Raw genomic sequence first — 18,545 nt, 5'->3', positions numbered from 1 at the left:
AAGTGGAGAGTTAACCTTGGTTTCTAATTATCGTCCTATATCTTTGCTCCCAGTATTGTAAAAAATCTTAGAAAAATGCGTCCATACGCAACTATGTGAGTATTACCAACAATCTAACTATCTGACCCCTGATCAATCAGGTTTTTGCCCGAATCACTCAACTACAACTGCCCTCCTAAAAGTTTGCAACGACATTTAAACTGGCATGGAACAAGGAGACCTAACTGGAGCTATTTTCCTTGATTTTGCAAAGGCATTTGACAAAGTAGACCACGACATACTACTGCTCAAACTAAAAAACTCAGGTATTGGTGATCGTCCGCTAACCTGGTTTCAATCATATGTATCGGATCGATCACAATATGTCTCAGTTTCTGACAGCGACTCCCTCCCTCTCCCAGTCACGTGTGGTATTCCCCAAGGTTCCATTCTCGGCCCCCTACTATTCACATTATTTATAAATGATCTGCCTAATGTCTGCAAATCCTCAATTGTACACGTACGCAGACAACACGGTAATCTATACAAACAATTCCGATCTGCCGCAGCTTGAAGCCGTGCTCCAAGACCAATTCACAGAGGTAGAAAAGTGGATCTCAAAAAACAAACTCTTCCTAAACACTGACAAAACTGTCACAATGATCTTTGGAACGGGACCTAAATTACACAAATTACAAAATTCCCATCTACGCATCAAAACAAAATCAATTGCACGCTGACCACAGTCCACTCTTTCAAATGCTTGGGTATGTTGTTAGACCCCAATCTATCTTTTTGCCTCCACATAGATAAACTTGCATCTAAACTTTATCCAAAACTAGGTGCCCTGTATAGAAACAAATCCTGCCTCGGCCCTACAGTAAAGGAAAAGATTGTACATGCTGATGCCTATCATGGATTACGGGGACGTAGTTTATGCACCTGCACCGCAAACTCACCATAATAAACTTAATACATTGTATAACTCGTTCTGCCACTTTGTGCTACAATGTAACTACAGGACCCACCATTGTGACATGCTAAAAGAACTAAACTGGCTGCCGCTAGAATCCAGACACTCCCTCCATCTTTCCTGCCTTGTGTTTAAGAGCCTTTCTGGGAAGCTCCCACCCTACCTGAGCAGAATGCTCTCCCCGGCTATTCCCACCTCCTATAACCTCCGATCCAATACCAGCACATTATTTAGCTTGCCTCAATACAAAAAGAAAGCAGCTTGATCCTCCTTTTGCTACAGAGCACCACAATTATGGAATGACCTCCCGCACACTTTCAAACCTTCCCCAAGCCTAATATCCTTTAAGAGATCCCTCTCTACATATCTCAAAACAGAATGCACCTGTCATGGTTGTTTAAATATTTCCTACCTGTTCTATGTTAAATTTTTTGCATATTTTGTGTATTATTATTGTTTTTGTATTTTATTGTATTGTATCAATGCAATGTTTTGTGGACCCAGGTCATACTTGAAAACGAGAGAAATCTCAATGTATCCTTCCTGGTAAAATATTTTATAAATAAATAAAATAAATAAAATTGGACAGTATACCCCAATTGTCCTATAACTGCATGTAATAGACACTGCTATAGAAAGGTATGCACAATACTGATGTACGAATACAGTATAAAACCTTTTAAAAACCTACTTAGAATCTCCCAGTTTAGTACTGTTGATGAGGTAGTCTGGGACACCCAGTGAAAAGGGCTGGGAAAGCAGGAAGGGCAAACACTCCCCCCTCCCTGCATATCAAAAGACAGATTAGACAAACAGGAGGCAGCAGAAGTCTGTAAACACACATGTACATCTGATACTTTGGGGCTTGGTTAGGAGTCTGAAAATCAGCAAAATGTTATTAAAGAATAAGTAAAACTATACATAGTTACAAAAACACTCCCAGATGGGCTTTATAAATGGATCATCTACAAAACAGTTATGCAAATAAAAATCTAGTGTACAATGTCCCTTTCAGTTAAGGTAATGATTATTGTTCTCCTTCCAATAAAGTAGAGCTGAAAAGTTGATCAAATATGAATGATTAACCTAATAAACTGGAGACAGTTCACCTCCCAATAATTTTACAATTATCTATGCATTTCTAATGGTATATAACACAATTAGTAATTTTCTAACTGGAAAAATCATCTGAAAAGTTATTATTTTAAAAATGAAAACCATGATTTAAATTGAGGCTTACTGACTAGTGATTTAAATTGAGGCTTACTGACTAGTGATTTAAATTGTGATTAAAATCCAAGGAGGAGTTACTTGACAAATGACTAGTTTCATTCGGATCAAGGCTTGTATATAGTAGGTCTGGATATCAAAAATCTTGGCAATGTTCTTCTGGTATAAAACAGATAAGAATTTTAGCGACAAGAAAGTTAGCACCGGCACTCCTTCGATAAGTTAAAACATAAACTTTATTACAACATGTTAAAAGATGGTCTTAGAATAATAATTATAAGTTAACTTATCGAAGCAGTGCCGTTGCTAACTTTGTTGTTGCTGAAATTGTGAACACCCAAGGCACTGCTTGAGCAGATTGCCACATTGTTACTTATGCTCTAGCATTGCCTGTAATGGAGTCATGTGACCCAGGAGTGACCAGAGGATGCCGGGCTGTTTGTCAACGCACGTGGCAGTTACCAGGAAATAGTGTTTCTGCCTTGGGAAACTAGGTTGCTGGTCAACCAGTGGATGTACACACAGTGGATGTACACAACCAGCAGATCTCTTCCCAGAGAAGCTCTTTTTGAACTGAGATCAAAAGAGCAGTAGCGGAGGAGTTAATCCCTGGTAAGAGTGGGACACTCTTATGACCGATATTTGTTTGGCTAAATGGACATAGGAACAAGGCAAACGGGGTAACGCATATTCTCTTTGAATTTATATACTGACTTTGTGTCACTTTTTAAAAGGTGGTCACGAATATCATTGGAGCTCAGGAGGACATTCATTTGTCATAAAACAGATAAGGTCAAAGTCTGACCTTAAAAAAACTGGCAGATAAACCCTTCTCTAGACCGTCCTGAAAAATTCAAGAATTTAAACTGTATCCCTTGTTAGAACACCAGGATAAAAAGATTTTACAAACCTTATGGTAGATACACCAGGTGAAAGGTTTTTTTGGCCTGAATTAAAGTATCAGTCACCTTATCAGAAAAATCTCTTTGTGACAGGACTAGGCGTTCAATCTCCAGGCCGTCAAATTTAGAGTCTTGAGGTATTAATGCAAGAAAGGTCCTTGAGAGTGTAGATCTTTCGTGAGAGAGCAATACAAAGGCAGGTATGAGGTCATTTGAAACAGGAATGCATATCAAGTCCTGGGAGGCCATGCTGGAGCAATCAGTATTGCTGACGCTTGTTCCTGTTTTATTTTGGCTATCATCCTGGATAACAAAAACAAATGGAAGATAAGTGAGATTGAAACATACAAGAGCATCTATCAGTTCTGCCTGGGGGCCTCAAGACATTGGTGCAACAATAAAGAATATTGTAGTTCAGTTAAAAATTAATAAGGCCTATCTCTGGTAGACCCTACCGGCAGTTACCATTAAGCCCACCACTTCTATGCATTGAGCCACAGAGGGAATAGAGTTGAAGAAGGGAGCAGACTCTCTGTAGTTTGAGTTCAAATGAAAAAAAGGGGTCCGGCAGCACAGTAGTAAAATAAGTAAGCTTTATTCTTCATACAAGGCACACAGGTACAACATGGAATGAACGTCTGACGCGTTTCACGCCCCCTAGTGGCGCTTCATCAGAGACTACAGGTATTCTTACCCATGGCCCTCTTATATTCTGGTCATGGGCAGAAACATATTTAACCCTTTAATGTCACATCTTTCACAAACAACATTTAACATTAAAAGTATATGCTATCACAAACATAAAATATGTCACAGTATGTTTTATATCCAGCTATCATAATGCAGTATGTCAAGGAAAAAATATATGGTATATATATATATATATATATATATATATATATTGTGATAGCATATACTTTTAATGTTAAATGTTTTTTGTGAAAGATGTGACATTAAAGGGTTAAATATGTTTCCGCCCATGACCGGAATATAAGAGGGCCATGGGTAAGAATACCTGTAGTCTCTGATGAAGCGCCACTAGGGGGCGTGAAACACGTCAGACGTTCATTCCATGTTGTACCTGTGTGCCTTGTATGAAGAATAAAGCTTACTTATTTTACTGCTGTGCTGCCGGACCCCTTTTTTTCATTTGGACTCAAACTACAGAGAGTCTGCTCCCTTCTTCAACTCTATTCCCTCCGTGGCTCAATGCATAGAAGTGGTGGGCTTAATGGTAACTGCCGGTAGGGTCTACCAGAGATAGGCCTTATTAATTTTTAACTGAACTATAATAGGGCACGGTACTAACATGGATCTGGATCACACAGTTTTGTCCAGCTCTCTTTATAATGCAGAGGCAAGGAAGGAACTCTTTAACCGTGTATTTGCAGCAGAAAGACACAAAGGGTTTAGTCCTTGTATGGAGTCACAATTTAAAGCCTTGGAAAAATTGTTGGTGGCTGATTTGCGGCTAACATGGGATATTAAAGCCTTTTGAGCATTATGTGGAGTTAAGCAGAATTCCACGTGGACTAAGGTTGAACAAGTTTCCCACTTTTGAAGTAGATAACCCTGATATAATACAGGAATGGAATAATGCTCTCACACAATGCTCATTAAAGTTACTTAATATACTTATAAAGTGTAAACTGCAAAAAAGAGTGAATCTAAAAGAAAGAATGTTGGAAATAGAAAAAGAACTAAAAAAATTTGAACAACATGAGAAGTTCTTAGAGCAGAAAAAAAACAGATGAAGGAGCATGTAGATAAATTAGATGCAATCCTGGCTGAACGTAAAGGGGAAAAGTTTCATTATGACAGATTGGACTATGAGACCAATAGAGTGTACCAGTGGCCACTTCTTCAAAAAAGAACTTGGAGATCTTTTCCTGGTAAAGGAAAGAAATGGAATAGTAATAAGGCGAACAAAGATGAAAATAAGATACCAAAACATATCCTGAAGAACAAGAACTCAAAGAAAGTTCTATTTACCTCAACTGAGGTGGATTCCTCAGATCAGGAATCAGCAGATTCAGCAGAATCTTTGTCTCCATCCCCTTCCTCTTCTCTCTCTTCTGTTTCCTCTTCTATTTCTTCCCATTCTCTACAGGTAGCCAGTACAGATGACACCAAAAGCGAAGGCCCATCAACACGGTCCAAGGAATCAAAAAAGGAGCATAAGGATTCCAAAAAAGTATCTAAAGTCCCTTTAGACGGGTCAGAAGATCCAAGAACAAAAAGAAATAAGACAACATAATTTGGGACAATTAGATCTCAATGTCATTAATCTATCTTCCTATGTATTAAGTAAAGATCAAATCAGTTTGTTAAGTAGGGGTTTGGGATTTGCTCCCACTAGAGATTTTTCTCCCTTTAATACTTTATTAGAGATCAACAGGTTTGTTCGTAAGCTTACTTTAAAAAGATTCTTTGCATTACAACCTGACACTAGTAACAGTGATGTAAGGCATAATGTTACTAGTCAATTTTCAGTAACACAAGAAGTATCTTTTCAGGATGCATGTACATTGAGCACAATGATAGATTTACAGACGAGTCATGACACCCTTTGTGAACGGTCTTTTCCTCAGGGACCTAGAAAGGGTGGCTCAGAATTTTACCCTATACAATTTAGGGGACCAGCAGTTAACATGTTCCAAAAAACAGTGGAAATGGATTTTCTGAGTTTGTCAGTGACTAAAAAACCAATGAGAGGTATTCTAAAAAAGGCTGAAAAATTGGCGTTAGAAACTCTTAAATGCAATCATGATATAGTCATTAGAAACTCCGACCAAGGAGGTAATATTGTTGATTTAAACAAGAATGACTATTTTGATGAAGCATTGTGCCAATTAAATGACTCAACTACATACACACCGCTTAGTGGAAATCCTACATTGATTTTCAAGAGACAATTATTGTCTCTACTTGATGATGGCATTTTTTTGGGGATATTCAAACAGGAATATGTGGAATCACTTGTTCCTGAATTTCCTATTGTGCCATTATTTCACTATTTGCCTAAAGTTCATAAGAAACCCACACGGCCACCGGGAAGGCCCATTGTATCGGGCATTGGGTCTTTACTTGAGACCCTATCCGAGTGGTTGGATTCTATACTTCAGCCAATAGTGAAAGGATTATTCAGTTATCTAAGAGATTCATCTCATCTTCTTGACAGTCTAAGTGATTTCAAATGGAAGAAAAACTACTCGTGAGTAGTAGTAGATATAGTCTCCCTTTATACTTCTATCCCACATATGTTGGGAATTAGAGCTGTAAGGTACTTCTTGGACAAAGTCTCTGCATATGAGGACAACGTTAAATTTGTTCCATTTTGGAATTTGTTCTTACACATAATTTTCTAACTTTTGATGATAAGTTTTACCTTCAATGTTGCGGAACGCCATTGGGGGCAAAATTTGCCCCCTGTTTTGCTAACTTATATGTAGGCTTTTGGGAGATTAAATATATGTATAATAATGAATATAGGGGATACACTAATAAGGTACTTTATTATAAAAGGTTCATTGATGATCTGATAATGATCATTCATGAGCCTTTGATTAACACCAAGTTTGAGTGGTTTCTTACTTTTTTAAACAATAATGAACTTTGTTTGAAATTTGTGGGAGGATTTGACCATATACAAATTGACTTCTTGGATATAACATTGGAGGGAGTTGTGGTTGATGAGAAGATAGTGTCAAAATCTTTCCGCAAGACCACAGCGGGTAATACTATTCTTCATGCGAGTTCATGCCACCCCCCTCATTTGGTCCGTGCCATACCAAGAGGTCAATACATCAGATTGAGACTAAATACTAATGATGATTTGATATATCTACAGCAAGCAGATGAACTCACTAAGAGATTAACCATCAGAGGATATGATCCAATTAAATTAGAAAAAACTAAATTGGAAATTAGTAAAGTAAAAAACAGGAACAGAGTTGAAAGAGATACTTCTACACAATTTAATGATAGTATTGTTTTCACCACTGAAAAAAAAACTGCCAATACTGGGGGGTGATCAAATTTTGCAAAACTATATTTCAAAGTGTAGATTTGTATCAAAGAAACCTTTAACTTTAGCTAGTAAGCTAGCTCCCAGTATGGTTTACAACATATCGGCAGGTAGAGGTGACAAGTGGCTAAGAAAAACAGGTTGCTTCAAATGTGGAGCAAGAACTTGTTTAACATGTAGCATGATGGAAGTGACAAATACTTTTAGGTCTTCTGTAGATGAGATTACATATAACATTGCCTTTTATGCTAATTGTTAAAGCACATTTGCTGTATATTTGTTGGAATGCAACATTTGCCAAAATTCAATACATTGGGAAAACGACTAAGAGAGGTCAATGTGAGAATTAGGGAACATGTAAATAACGTAAAGAATTATTGTAAAGACTCCACAGTAGCCAGACACTTTAATCTTACACATTTTACCAATGTTTGTGAGTTCAAGGTGAAAATCATAGATGTAGCTAAGGTTCCTTTAAGGGGTGGAAATCAGTATAAAATACTAGATAAAAAAGAGTTATTCTGGATTTATCAATTTAAGACCAGAATACCCAATGGACTTAACTTAGAATGGGATATAAGCTACTTTATTTAGAAAGCCTCTGTTAAATTTAAGAAGTAGAAGGAAAGCTTAATAGGGTAATACTAAATGGAATATTAAATCACTTTTAGAACTTAGATAGTTTCCACTTTGTGAATATAACTTGTGCTCTAATTTAGAAACAACATGTTTATGTATTCAGGTGGGTAATCTGTTGTTATATCATAGGTTTTATGAATACAGCATATTTTAGCGCATCTGAGTGTATGCCCTAAACAGTAGTTTGTTACAAAGAAATGATTTTGATGATTGATACGGGTGTGTTCTTTAAAGTGTAGATGCATGCATATGCTGTGTTGTATTGAAATTGATCTATTTCTTTATTATGATACTTTGGTGTATAACATATTCCAAATCTGCCAAATACATAGTGTACAGGTTATGGTTGTGCTTAACTTACTTACTACTTCAGTTGTTTTAATGTCTATGATGACCTGTATGATGTGTACCCCTGAAAAGTTTTTCCATATATTCTTTCCTTGACATACTGCATTATGATAGCTGGATATAAAACATACTGTGACATATTTTATGTTTGTGATAGCATATACTTTTAATGTTAAATGTTGTTTGTGAAAGATGTGACATTAAAGGGTTAAATATGTTTCTGACCATGACCGGAATATAAGAGGGCCATGGGTAAGAATACCTGTAGTCTCTGATGAAGCGCCACTAGGGGGCATGAAACGCGTCAGACGTTTATTCCATGTTGCACCTGTGTGCCTTGTATGAAGAATAAAGCTTACTTATTTTATTGCTGTGCTGCCGGACCCCTTTTTTTCGTTTGGACTGCCACTGCAATTGATTCTCGGGCATTGCACCCTGTCACTGTGTGTGTAAAGGTATTAAGTTGCTGCTACGGGGGCATCTATGACGTCATCCGTTTGAGCCGGTTACTGGACGCCGACAGATGAGTTTGGAGCGGTCGCTATTTTCACTGCCTGTACTCTCTGTAGTTTGAGTCTGTGTTGTTCCATTAGTGACAGTCAAATCAGCACTAAGTCTATGATGGACCCCAGATAGGGAAACACAAGTTTGAAGAATTCAAAAACTCTACAGCAGATTGATTCTGCAACCATGATTACAGATTGCAGAATAGAGTGTGAGTATAACTCAGTACCGTAACAGGATGTACAGTGAAGTAAACGGTAAAACTTCTGCGGCCTCTTTAACTAATTGTATCAAAACAATAAAGCATTAAATTAACCCCAGAGCATAATGGGAAATTATGAACTTCAGTGCGTCAGAGTGGCTTATCACCTGTGTGGCTGTGAAAAGGTTAAATATCCGCTGAAACAGTGAAATAAACAGCTGCAGTATATACCCATCCCACTTGGCCTAGAGCAGCAGAACTTACCAGCAATTGGGACCATATGTCCAAGTCAGACCCCATCACCCTGCAGATTGTATCAGCCCAGACCTCACATCATACCCATGCCCACGGCTGCAAAAAAATCCAGGCTTTTGCATTGCCGGTATTTTACTAATGCCGGCACCGGCTCCTAATCACTGAATACCGGCTGGGTGGCATCCCTACACCCAGCTTACTCATTTACAGGCTCATGTTGCGAGAAGGCAGCTTCCAACCAACCTAGTGCAACCCATAACATGCAGTTGTTATTGGTCTGGCCCAATGCAAATTGATGTCAAGCTTGTGAATGGATCTGTGTTTGAAATTCCATTTGTTCTAGCCTTTTCTGGAAAGGTCTTCGTCTGTCATAGTTATGGATTTATGTGTCATTCACTTTGCTGACATGGGGATTTGTTTTATTCGTTTTGCTAATGTGGAGAATAGCAAAGAATGATTTTTTTTAAATTATTGTATCTTTAATAAAATCATGATCATACATCACAGTGCCAGACATCCCAACCTGCAAAAACTTATTTCAGGGAGGTGGCTTCACCCGCTACTGCGCCGCCCCCCCAGTTATATATTGGGACACCTTGAAACCCTAAATAAGACAGAGGCTTATCATTAAAGTAGCTTCCCACTAAAGTCACATTAATAAAAAAGTAGCTTTATTGCACAACATACAACAAACCTATTTTCTAGTGATCGTACGCTTGTTGAATGCTTAAATATTTTATAATACGAAGTTTAATTACGTGCAGTAAATAAGGTAGTATTTGTGTTTTGTTTTATTAAATCAGTGGGGGCTTTTTGGTTACTGATGCTTTGAGGGTTCTATAACATCCCAGACTCCCAGCAACTAAAGGCATTCCTTAAAGGGCCACTGTAAGTAAATATTTTCTATGCCTGTTACTAACAAACTACCCCAAATACGCTTTTTATCAATAGCATTTCATTAACATATCTCTACCGTATATCAGAAATCTTGTCTTCAAATTTAATTGTTTTCCAAACCCACTCCGTGGGTATCCTTTGCTCTGTACCAATCCGTTTACAATACCTAGGTTTTAAAATGGCGCTTTAAACACAAAGTTATTGGTTTAAGTATTTTGAACATGCAGTGCTGAAAATAGTGGGCAGGATAACGTGACATCATCGGCCAATAAAAGATATAACTTTTAGAACGTTATGAAACTTCGTTTTGGAGAAAATATAGGTCAGTAGGTTTTAATTAATGTTTATTAACTTTAATATGTTAGTTGTTTAGCTTAAAAATTATAACAGAAAGTAATCCTTTAAAGAAACACTTTTCCGTATTTGGGCCACATTGGTTCATGGTACTTGGAGTTTCAGGGAGATTGCATTCCATTTGCTGGCATCAGGGAGCCCCAATTACAATCAGGGAGACTCCCTGAACTTCAGGGAGACTTGGGATGTCTGCAGTGCTAGGATGTCACTATTGTATTTGCTAACAAAATATGGGCACCCTGTAGGCCTTCTGTTTTTATCTGCTTTCAAAATTGATGATAATAAAACCTCTATAGGGATGCATACGCTTTTTCTAGCACAGTGCATAGCGTATTTACATACTCCTTTACAAATAATGAACACTAAAATGTTCTCATATCTAAAATAATGCTATGCTATTACACATTTTGCCTTTTTTTTTAACTGTGCAGTGTTCTATTTCTCAGCCTGGTACATCGTAGGTTGGTAAGACTAAAGAACAGCAGCTGAGGGCAAACTAAACAACAGAAGCTGAGGGCCCAGTGTCAGTATAAAGAGCTCTCCCTCTAGATCACACCGCAGGAGCACCAAACTAACGGTGTTTCTGGAACATCTGGACACTTTCGACGTCACGTATAAACCGGATCGTCCATTGGATGAGAGAAGGGGCGCTTTGATTGGCTGAAAGGTAGGATGCGTCAGGCGCCACGTCCACAGCGGCTGCACAGTAAAGTGTGAGCTGTGGCATCGGTAAGAGGCGGAGGGGAAGGTGACGAGTGCTCGTATCCCGGGGCTTATTTGCTCATATTCGTTCCAGAGCGTATCGTATAGTCTATTTTTATCTGTCCGCATCTCCAGCAGGTCGGTAAGCGTATATATAATCTGGTGGCGTAATGATGACATCTACATATAAATACAGCCTGTTTTTTTACTGTGTTGTATTGATGTTAACCATAAATACAAATGTGCATCTCATATGAGTCTGAATGATAAAATAATAACAATCTGGTTGATGTTATGTGCGCGCTGGCTGTTTCTGTTTGCATCAGCCTCCTATGCTGAGGTGTTACTAGCAAGATGCACCTTGACAGTTTCTATTGTTTGCACCTGGTGCCCATTAATTGTGCTGCTGTGTATTATAGAATGTGTGTGCAGTTCTTTTGTATTGATTTAGATTGATGTCTAATTTGATTTGTTTCCCAGTTACTTTTATTTTATTATGGTGCAGATGTACAACATAGAACCCTTTGTTAACTGTTATTTACCATCAGTAAGTTTGCGCCTGTAGATGTTACTTGGGTAATTAGATGCATTTCTGGGGCTATCTGATTGGAGTAGATTTGTGCCCACTAGTGGGTGCTGCGTGTGCACCATGTTGCAGTAAGATGCATGTGTTGTTGTATATCGTGGCAGAACCCGGGGGCAGGATCCATCAGGTTAATTCTCTGCCCTGCCACGTCACAGCACTCCAGAAAGTGTCTCCTGTGCACTAAGCAGTGAGCCAGGCCTCCTCCCTGCCAGAGCCCTGCAGCTGGAGCAAAACAGTAAGGAGTCTCCTACTAAGTTGTCGCGATTTGTGCTTTTATCGTTCTTTTTCTTCTGCTGTAACCATTATTGCTATATTACAATCTATGGTCAAATCTAAGATTGAGATGCAACAAAATAGTCATGCAATCTGATGTTTTTTCTTTTTGTTAAGAATACCTGCAAATAAATGTGTGATGCTGTTTTGTTTAAATGATGTCATACAGCAGATTTATGAGTAATGCAATATAAGTGCTATGCTATGTGTGTGTGTGTGTGTATGTATGTGTATATATATATATATATATATATATATAATGTGTGTGTGTGTGCTAAAATGTAGTAATCTTTATTGTTTTATGACAATTTTAGTTTTTAAGGCATATAAAAATTTTTTTTTTTAAAGTTTGTATTTGATCACTTTAAAGAGTTAGCATAGTGAAAATAAAACTTTCATCATTCAGAGCATACAACTTTCTAATTTATGCCTATTATCAATTTTTCTTCGATACCACCAACCCAGGTGCTGAACCAAAAAATGGACAGGCTCCTAAGCTTATATTCCTGCTTTTTCAAATAAAGATACCAAGAGAATGAAGAAAATTTGATAATAGGAGTATACTTGCCTTTTGTCTGTCTGTTTTTGGAAATTTTTAAAATCTTTAAATCCACTAATGTTCTCTCACTGTTATATTAAGAAATAAAGTCAACCATTCCATAGTTATCGTTCTGCTCAGTCCTTTTAAACTGGCCAAATGTAGGTGTAATTAATAAAAGTATTCCCAATGGTGGGTATTTGTCTTTTCCCCCCCTCTCCCATTCTATACTCTGAATGATTATCAGGACTTTACAATGGCTATTCATTTATATTTGAACTGCATGAATTGTAGCGGTTGTGTGTTTTTTTTTTTTTTTTTTTTTTTTTTTTCCTAGCAGTTGTTTACTTAGCTGAGTACTAAACTGTGACATTTAAATGACTGTTGCTGTTATTTATATACATGTTTTATACATAGGCTACACACAGCATTCAATAGCTTGTGCTCTGTATGTCTCCCTTGGGTCGCTGCTTTCTGTAGATTTCAGTAATCACCTACACAATTCTATACATTGTTTATTTCTTCCTAGGCTAACTGTTTTTATAGGGACATGATGCCCAAACAGTTTGTTTCATGATTCAGTTAGAGCATACAAAAAGTTTCAAATTTACTTTTATTATCTAATGTGCTTCATGCGCTTAGTATCTCTTGTTTAAGGAGCAGTAATACACTACCAGGATTTAGCTGAAAGCCAATGACAATGGTTATAAATGTGCAGCCACCAATCAGCAGCTCCTGAGCCTACCTAGGTATACATTTCAACAAAGAATACAAATAGAACGAAACATTAGAAAGTTATTTAAAATTGTATGCTATTTCTAAATCATTAAATCATTTTGTATCTCATGTCCCTTTTTAAGATATTTTAGTCTTGCCTTAATTTTTTTTTAAAGATACATTACTTTCTCATATTCGACACTAATAATTTATTTGTTGCCTTTTGTTTTAGGCATAATGAATCAGACAGATAAAAAAGAAGAGGAAGTTCCTTCTTATATGCAAGAGCAGCCTCCAGAGGGTAATTTTATTTTATTTTAATAAACCTTTTTTCTATGAATTTCTACTTATTTTAAACTGTAGTACCATGTGCTGTGTGTAACTAAATACATATTTATCAAAAGTGAACCAAGTGTTGAAAAATTTTAGGAGCCAAAGTGTTTCCGTATGTTATCCCTTAGCTTGCTAGCAACTTACAGAACACAGTTGGGGAGATTTACTAATATCATCTCCAACTTGCTCATTTTCACCAGTTCCTGTGTTACGCTGTCAGGACCGTTCACTAAAGACCTGAGAAGTAGGTGAGCGTTTTGTGAATAATCTCAGTAGGAACTGGCAAGGTTGGAGCAGCTGTTGACTCTAATCCAGTAGTTAACCCTATGACTATATCACACAGTAACGTAAATTCTGTATTGGTGGAATGTTAATAAAACAATTATGATCTATCTATGCTCCCCAGGGCCTTTTTAGCAGATGCACCACCCGGTTAAAATTTTAACCAGAAGCTAAAATTTATCTAAATTTTTATTGCACAAATTAACATTAAAATACATTTGTTAAATTATGCAATTTAGTTATACTTTGGATAGCAGCAAATTATATATTAGAAAATATTACATATCTATCTATCTCACATACGCACTCCTTTTAAACTAAAATTCTAAGCTCTCTGCCAAAAAGCTGTATACAATAGCAGCTAGAAAAATGACTGCATAACTAACTACCCCAGAGATCTTTATGTAAAGTGACATAAATGTGCAAAAAGGAAATGTTCTAATGTGTTGTGCATTTTATTATCACACTGTTGCTTGCATGTGTTTTTTCTTCAACAAAGGCGTTTAAAGGGACATGAAAGACCATTTTCTTTCTTTCGTGATTTAGAAAGAGCATGTCATTTTAAACAACTTTCTAATTTACTTCTATTATCTAATTTGCTTCATTCTCTTGATATCACTTGCTGAAAAGCATATCTAGATATGCTCAGTAGCTGCTGATTGGTTGCTGCACCTAGAGGCCTTGTGTGATTGGCTCACACATGTGCATTGCTATTTCTTCAACAAAGGATATCTAAAGAATTGAGCAAATTAGATAATAGAAGTAAATTGGAAAGTTGTTTAAAATTGCATGCCCTATCTGAATCATGAAAGTTTAATTTTGACTAGACTGTCCCTTTAAGCATACTTAGGGCCTAATTAGAGTTGTTTATCTCTCTAACTGGAGTTCTGGATGTGAAGGAGAGACGCTTGCATTGCAAAATAATGCTAAAAAAGCCCCCATGAAAGCTAAATGTTGACTTGAATGTCCCTTAGTTTAAAGTGACATTATAGTGCAGCAATAACATTCTCTAATTCATAGAACATGTAAATTTAGCACCATAGAAGTAAATCTATGGGCCAGATCATCTAAAGCTCTCTGTTCTTGCAAGATGATCTAAGATGTCTCGTCATTATTGAGAGGTCTGTAAAAGAATTTTAGAAAGGCAAATGTTATTTATCTATGTCATGACTACCTCATGATTTAGATGCTAAGGGGTTAATTTTCTTTAACTGGTGTGCTAAAAACTTTTTCTTTCTTTTTTTTTCAGAAGAGATGTGTTATTGTGTTTTCCCTTTGTTAGGCCAGAAACACAAATAGTTTCTAAGTTCTATTTGACCAAATGTTATGGCCTATGCATTGAGGCGTCGGGAAAAGTAAAAATGTCAGCACAAGAGACGATAAGCAGTGCCTCTCCCCAGAGCTAGATAAGGTCAATAAAAGGACACTAGTACAATTTGAGACATTCTTTTAACCATATTATGACACTAGATGATGAAAATATGACAACCATGTCATATTTGGTACCAAAAGAATTCTCAGAATGTCACTTGGAAATTGTTTACATAGGTGTATGTGCTGAGTATGTATAACATAAGTTATAAGGTGTTCTATAATTTCAGCCAGGGATTCAGAACTTTATGACCTGTCATAAAAAGAGGGTAGTTAATATTTCTGGCCCCTCTTTAAGAAGGTTGGGTCAAGCAATTTGATATCAGAGAAACGGGTATAAATACATCTTGTGTTTAACAACACAAGTTGTTCATTCTTACATGGGAGGCTGTATACCAAAAGAGTGATTGACCTTCTTTCCTGGCCAAGCTCCCTGGTGCAGATACCAAAGCTAGTAAAGTATAAGGTTTCTGTTATTTTTTATTTTAAAACTGTTAGCATGTGTATAATTCTATTTTCATTTTTTATTAATAATGCTCTGTGCATAATTTTTGAATAATAAACATTCACTTATTAAGTTTTGCCTTTGTCTAATATTTTGAGCCACGTTACTGAAAGAGACTGGTAGTATTAAGACTGTGTTTTTAGAATATTTTTGCTAAATTGTATTCTGGGATTTAATTTGTAAGTCTGGGTTTTTCCTTAAGATTTCCCATAAATAAATCGTAAGTGGTGGCAGCTTAGAGAGAGTTTTGGGGAGGGGGGACTTAAGTCTAGGACAGACTAGAGAGTGTTTGTTGTTAATCCTTGCACCCACTGAACTAAGTCACAGGCTTACCTGGAGTGGCTAGACTGTGACCGATAAGTGGAAAGGGTCTGTTAACCCTTTCTGTGACAAACAAGTGACTGGTGCAGGGTTGGTTAACTCTGGTCGTCACAATCTAACTATGTAGGGTTCTGTATGTGAAGAAGAGACGCACACTTTACAATATAATGCTTTAAAACAAAAAAAAAACAAAACGACAAACTAAACTCTGCAAAGGTGTTAAAAATATACCTTGAGGATTGCTGGTCTTGAGCAGAATCAGCTAGTGACCCAGTCAGAAGCGACAATTTTACTACCCGGGTGGTTCTTTAGCTATTTGTTTAATCCCTTTTTGGAGGTTAAAGGGACACAATTTTGCTTTGTTCGCTTGCTATTTTTATTTGAAAAATGCATCTAAGCTAAATAGAGAACCAATTTTTGGTTCAGTAACTGGACAAAACTTGTTTATTGGTCTGTGAATTTATCCACCAATCAGCAAGAACAACTTACATTCTTGCTTTTCAAATAAAGATACCAAGAGAATCACAAAATTCTCTGAATCACAAAAGATACATTTTGTGTTGTGTCCCTTTTTAAACTCATGGACTTGCAAGGTTTGTAGTGCTAAAAATGCATGCTTTAACAAATTTGAGTTTTGTTTTTTTTTTGCACAATGTTATTCCATTATCATTGCCTGAAGCCCACACAAAGCTTTATCTTTTTATTAGATTGAAGGCTGAAATGACTGAAGCCGTTGTAGGTACATTATAGGAGACAGCTGTAAAACAGCACGTATAAGTTTCATTATGAGGAAGCCCTCTGGGACAATTAACTGAACCACAGGTTGCTGCCATGGTGACCTGGTGCCTGGTTGATGAACCCTGACCTAAATAGTCACTCTAGTCTTAAAGGGACAGTCAAGTCAAAATTTAAATTTCATGATTCAAAAGCGCAAACTATTTTAATCAACTTTCCAGTTTACTTGCATTATCTAAATGTGTACAATCTTTTTATATGCACACTTTCTGAGGCACCAGCTCCTACTGAGCATGTGCAAGATTCATATGATATATGCATTTTATGATTGGCTAATTTTGACAATCTACTCGGTTGAAGCTCACACAAAGTGCTTTTTAATTGTCTTTTTATTATGTATTTATTAAAAGGCAGTTTTACTGTTTTTTAGTGGCCTTTTAATACTAAGGTTCTCATTTATGGTCCCAAGACCCAGTTACTGGTCAGATTTTTATGGTTGTTTTGGGGAAAGAACAGGTAAGTTAAGTGATTACTTCTCAGTGAATTTATATGACCCATGCTTTATTCAGACATCCTGAACACCTGGCCTGTTGTTGGTTTCTGGTGGAATCGAAGATCACTGCTCTACAGCATGCCTAAGCTATTGTTCCCTTGTGAATTTACTTAAAGGGGACATGAAAGTCAAAATTAAACTTTCATGATTCAGAGCATGAAATTTTAACTTTTTTTTTTTTTTTTTTTTTTTTTATATAATTTATTTATCTCCAGGCACAAAGTACATTTCAGTAAACAAATATTTGTCCAGAATAAAAAAAAAATATTCCTTGTACATAGAACAGAAAGAAGAGGACATATTAATCATTTATAACAGCATGTAGAATCAATCAATTCTTTCTTAAATAAGAGAGAAAAAACAATAATTAAATCTTTTGAGAATCATAGTTACTATATAGTAACTTCTTAATATTATAACATTGTTAACTTAATGTTAAGTTCTAAAATCTTGAACTTCTATTATTGTACAATTGTGCCAATGTTTCTTATTTACCTAAAAATAAAATAGAAAAAAAAAGGGAGGGGGGGAAGCTCCTTTATCTCCAACTCCACATCGTATTCAATATCTAAGTAGAGATACATTATTAGTAGCAGGGAATATATTGTCCAGAACCAAGGTTCCGAAAAAATCTGATTTATGAAAGCACTTTGTTAATGAGTATTTTAAATTATTTGGTTGATCCAAAATTAGAATAAGCCATTTGTCAAAAAAACATTGAATCTGGTTGTAGCGTAAAGAATTACTGTTTAATTGTTCAAACATAATCTGTGAATAAACTCCTTGTTTAAATAATTTTAATTGGGGGAGCATTCTTATTTTTCCAATATCGGAAAATTTAAATCACGACCTAATAAAATTAGTATATCAATAGTTTTAACAAATTTCGTAGTAGACTCATTAGTTAAGAAAAAAGCTTGGAGTATATCTATTGTAAAGTTTTCATGGGAAATTTTGGACCACCAATAAAATATTTTGAGCCAAAATTGTCTGATTTTGGGGCAGAACCATAGACAGTGTAAAAGGTCAGCATCAGGTTTCTTAATTTAAAACAGTCACCTGTATTATTTCCTGTCCACTTAGCTAGTATTTATTAGAGCTGCGCATCTTCACTTGTCTCACGATTCGATTACGATTATCATTGTAACGATTCGATTCTACGATGCATCGCGATGCATCACGATTACTGCCCATGATTTTCATGATCTTGTTCTATTCCATATTTTATATATATATATATATATATATATATATATATATATATATATATATATATACATACACACACATATATATATTTATATTTTGTGTGTGTGTAT

At 36.3% G+C, this 18,545-nt stretch overlaps 1 protein-coding gene across 3 annotated transcripts in view; it reads left to right on the top strand.

Annotated features, from left to right (window-relative positions):
- Window positions 1–11,003: 11,003 nt before the first annotated feature.
- Window positions 11,004–18,545, top strand: part of LOC128664084 (transmembrane protein 263) — a 57,188-nt gene continuing 49,646 nt past the window's right edge. Inside the window, exons 1-2 of one of the 3 annotated variants that reach the window (XM_053718764.1) lie at window positions 11,004–11,150; window positions 13,359–13,427. In XM_053718764.1, coding sequence (XP_053574739.1) covers window positions 13,364–13,427 — 64 coding nt within the window. In that variant the 5' untranslated portion in view covers window positions 11,004–11,150; window positions 13,359–13,363. Of the gene's footprint in view, window positions 11,155–11,755; window positions 11,834–13,358; window positions 13,428–18,545 lie in introns of those variants that run through there. The other 2 variants (XM_053718765.1, XM_053718766.1) reach the window with 2 other exon arrangements.

The sequence above is a fragment of the Bombina bombina genome, chromosome 6 (genome assembly GCF_027579735.1).
Source record: "Bombina bombina isolate aBomBom1 chromosome 6, aBomBom1.pri, whole genome shotgun sequence".
NCBI lineage: Eukaryota > Metazoa > Chordata > Amphibia > Anura > Bombinatoridae > Bombina > Bombina bombina.
This window is presented reverse-complemented; position numbering and strand designations above follow the sequence as displayed.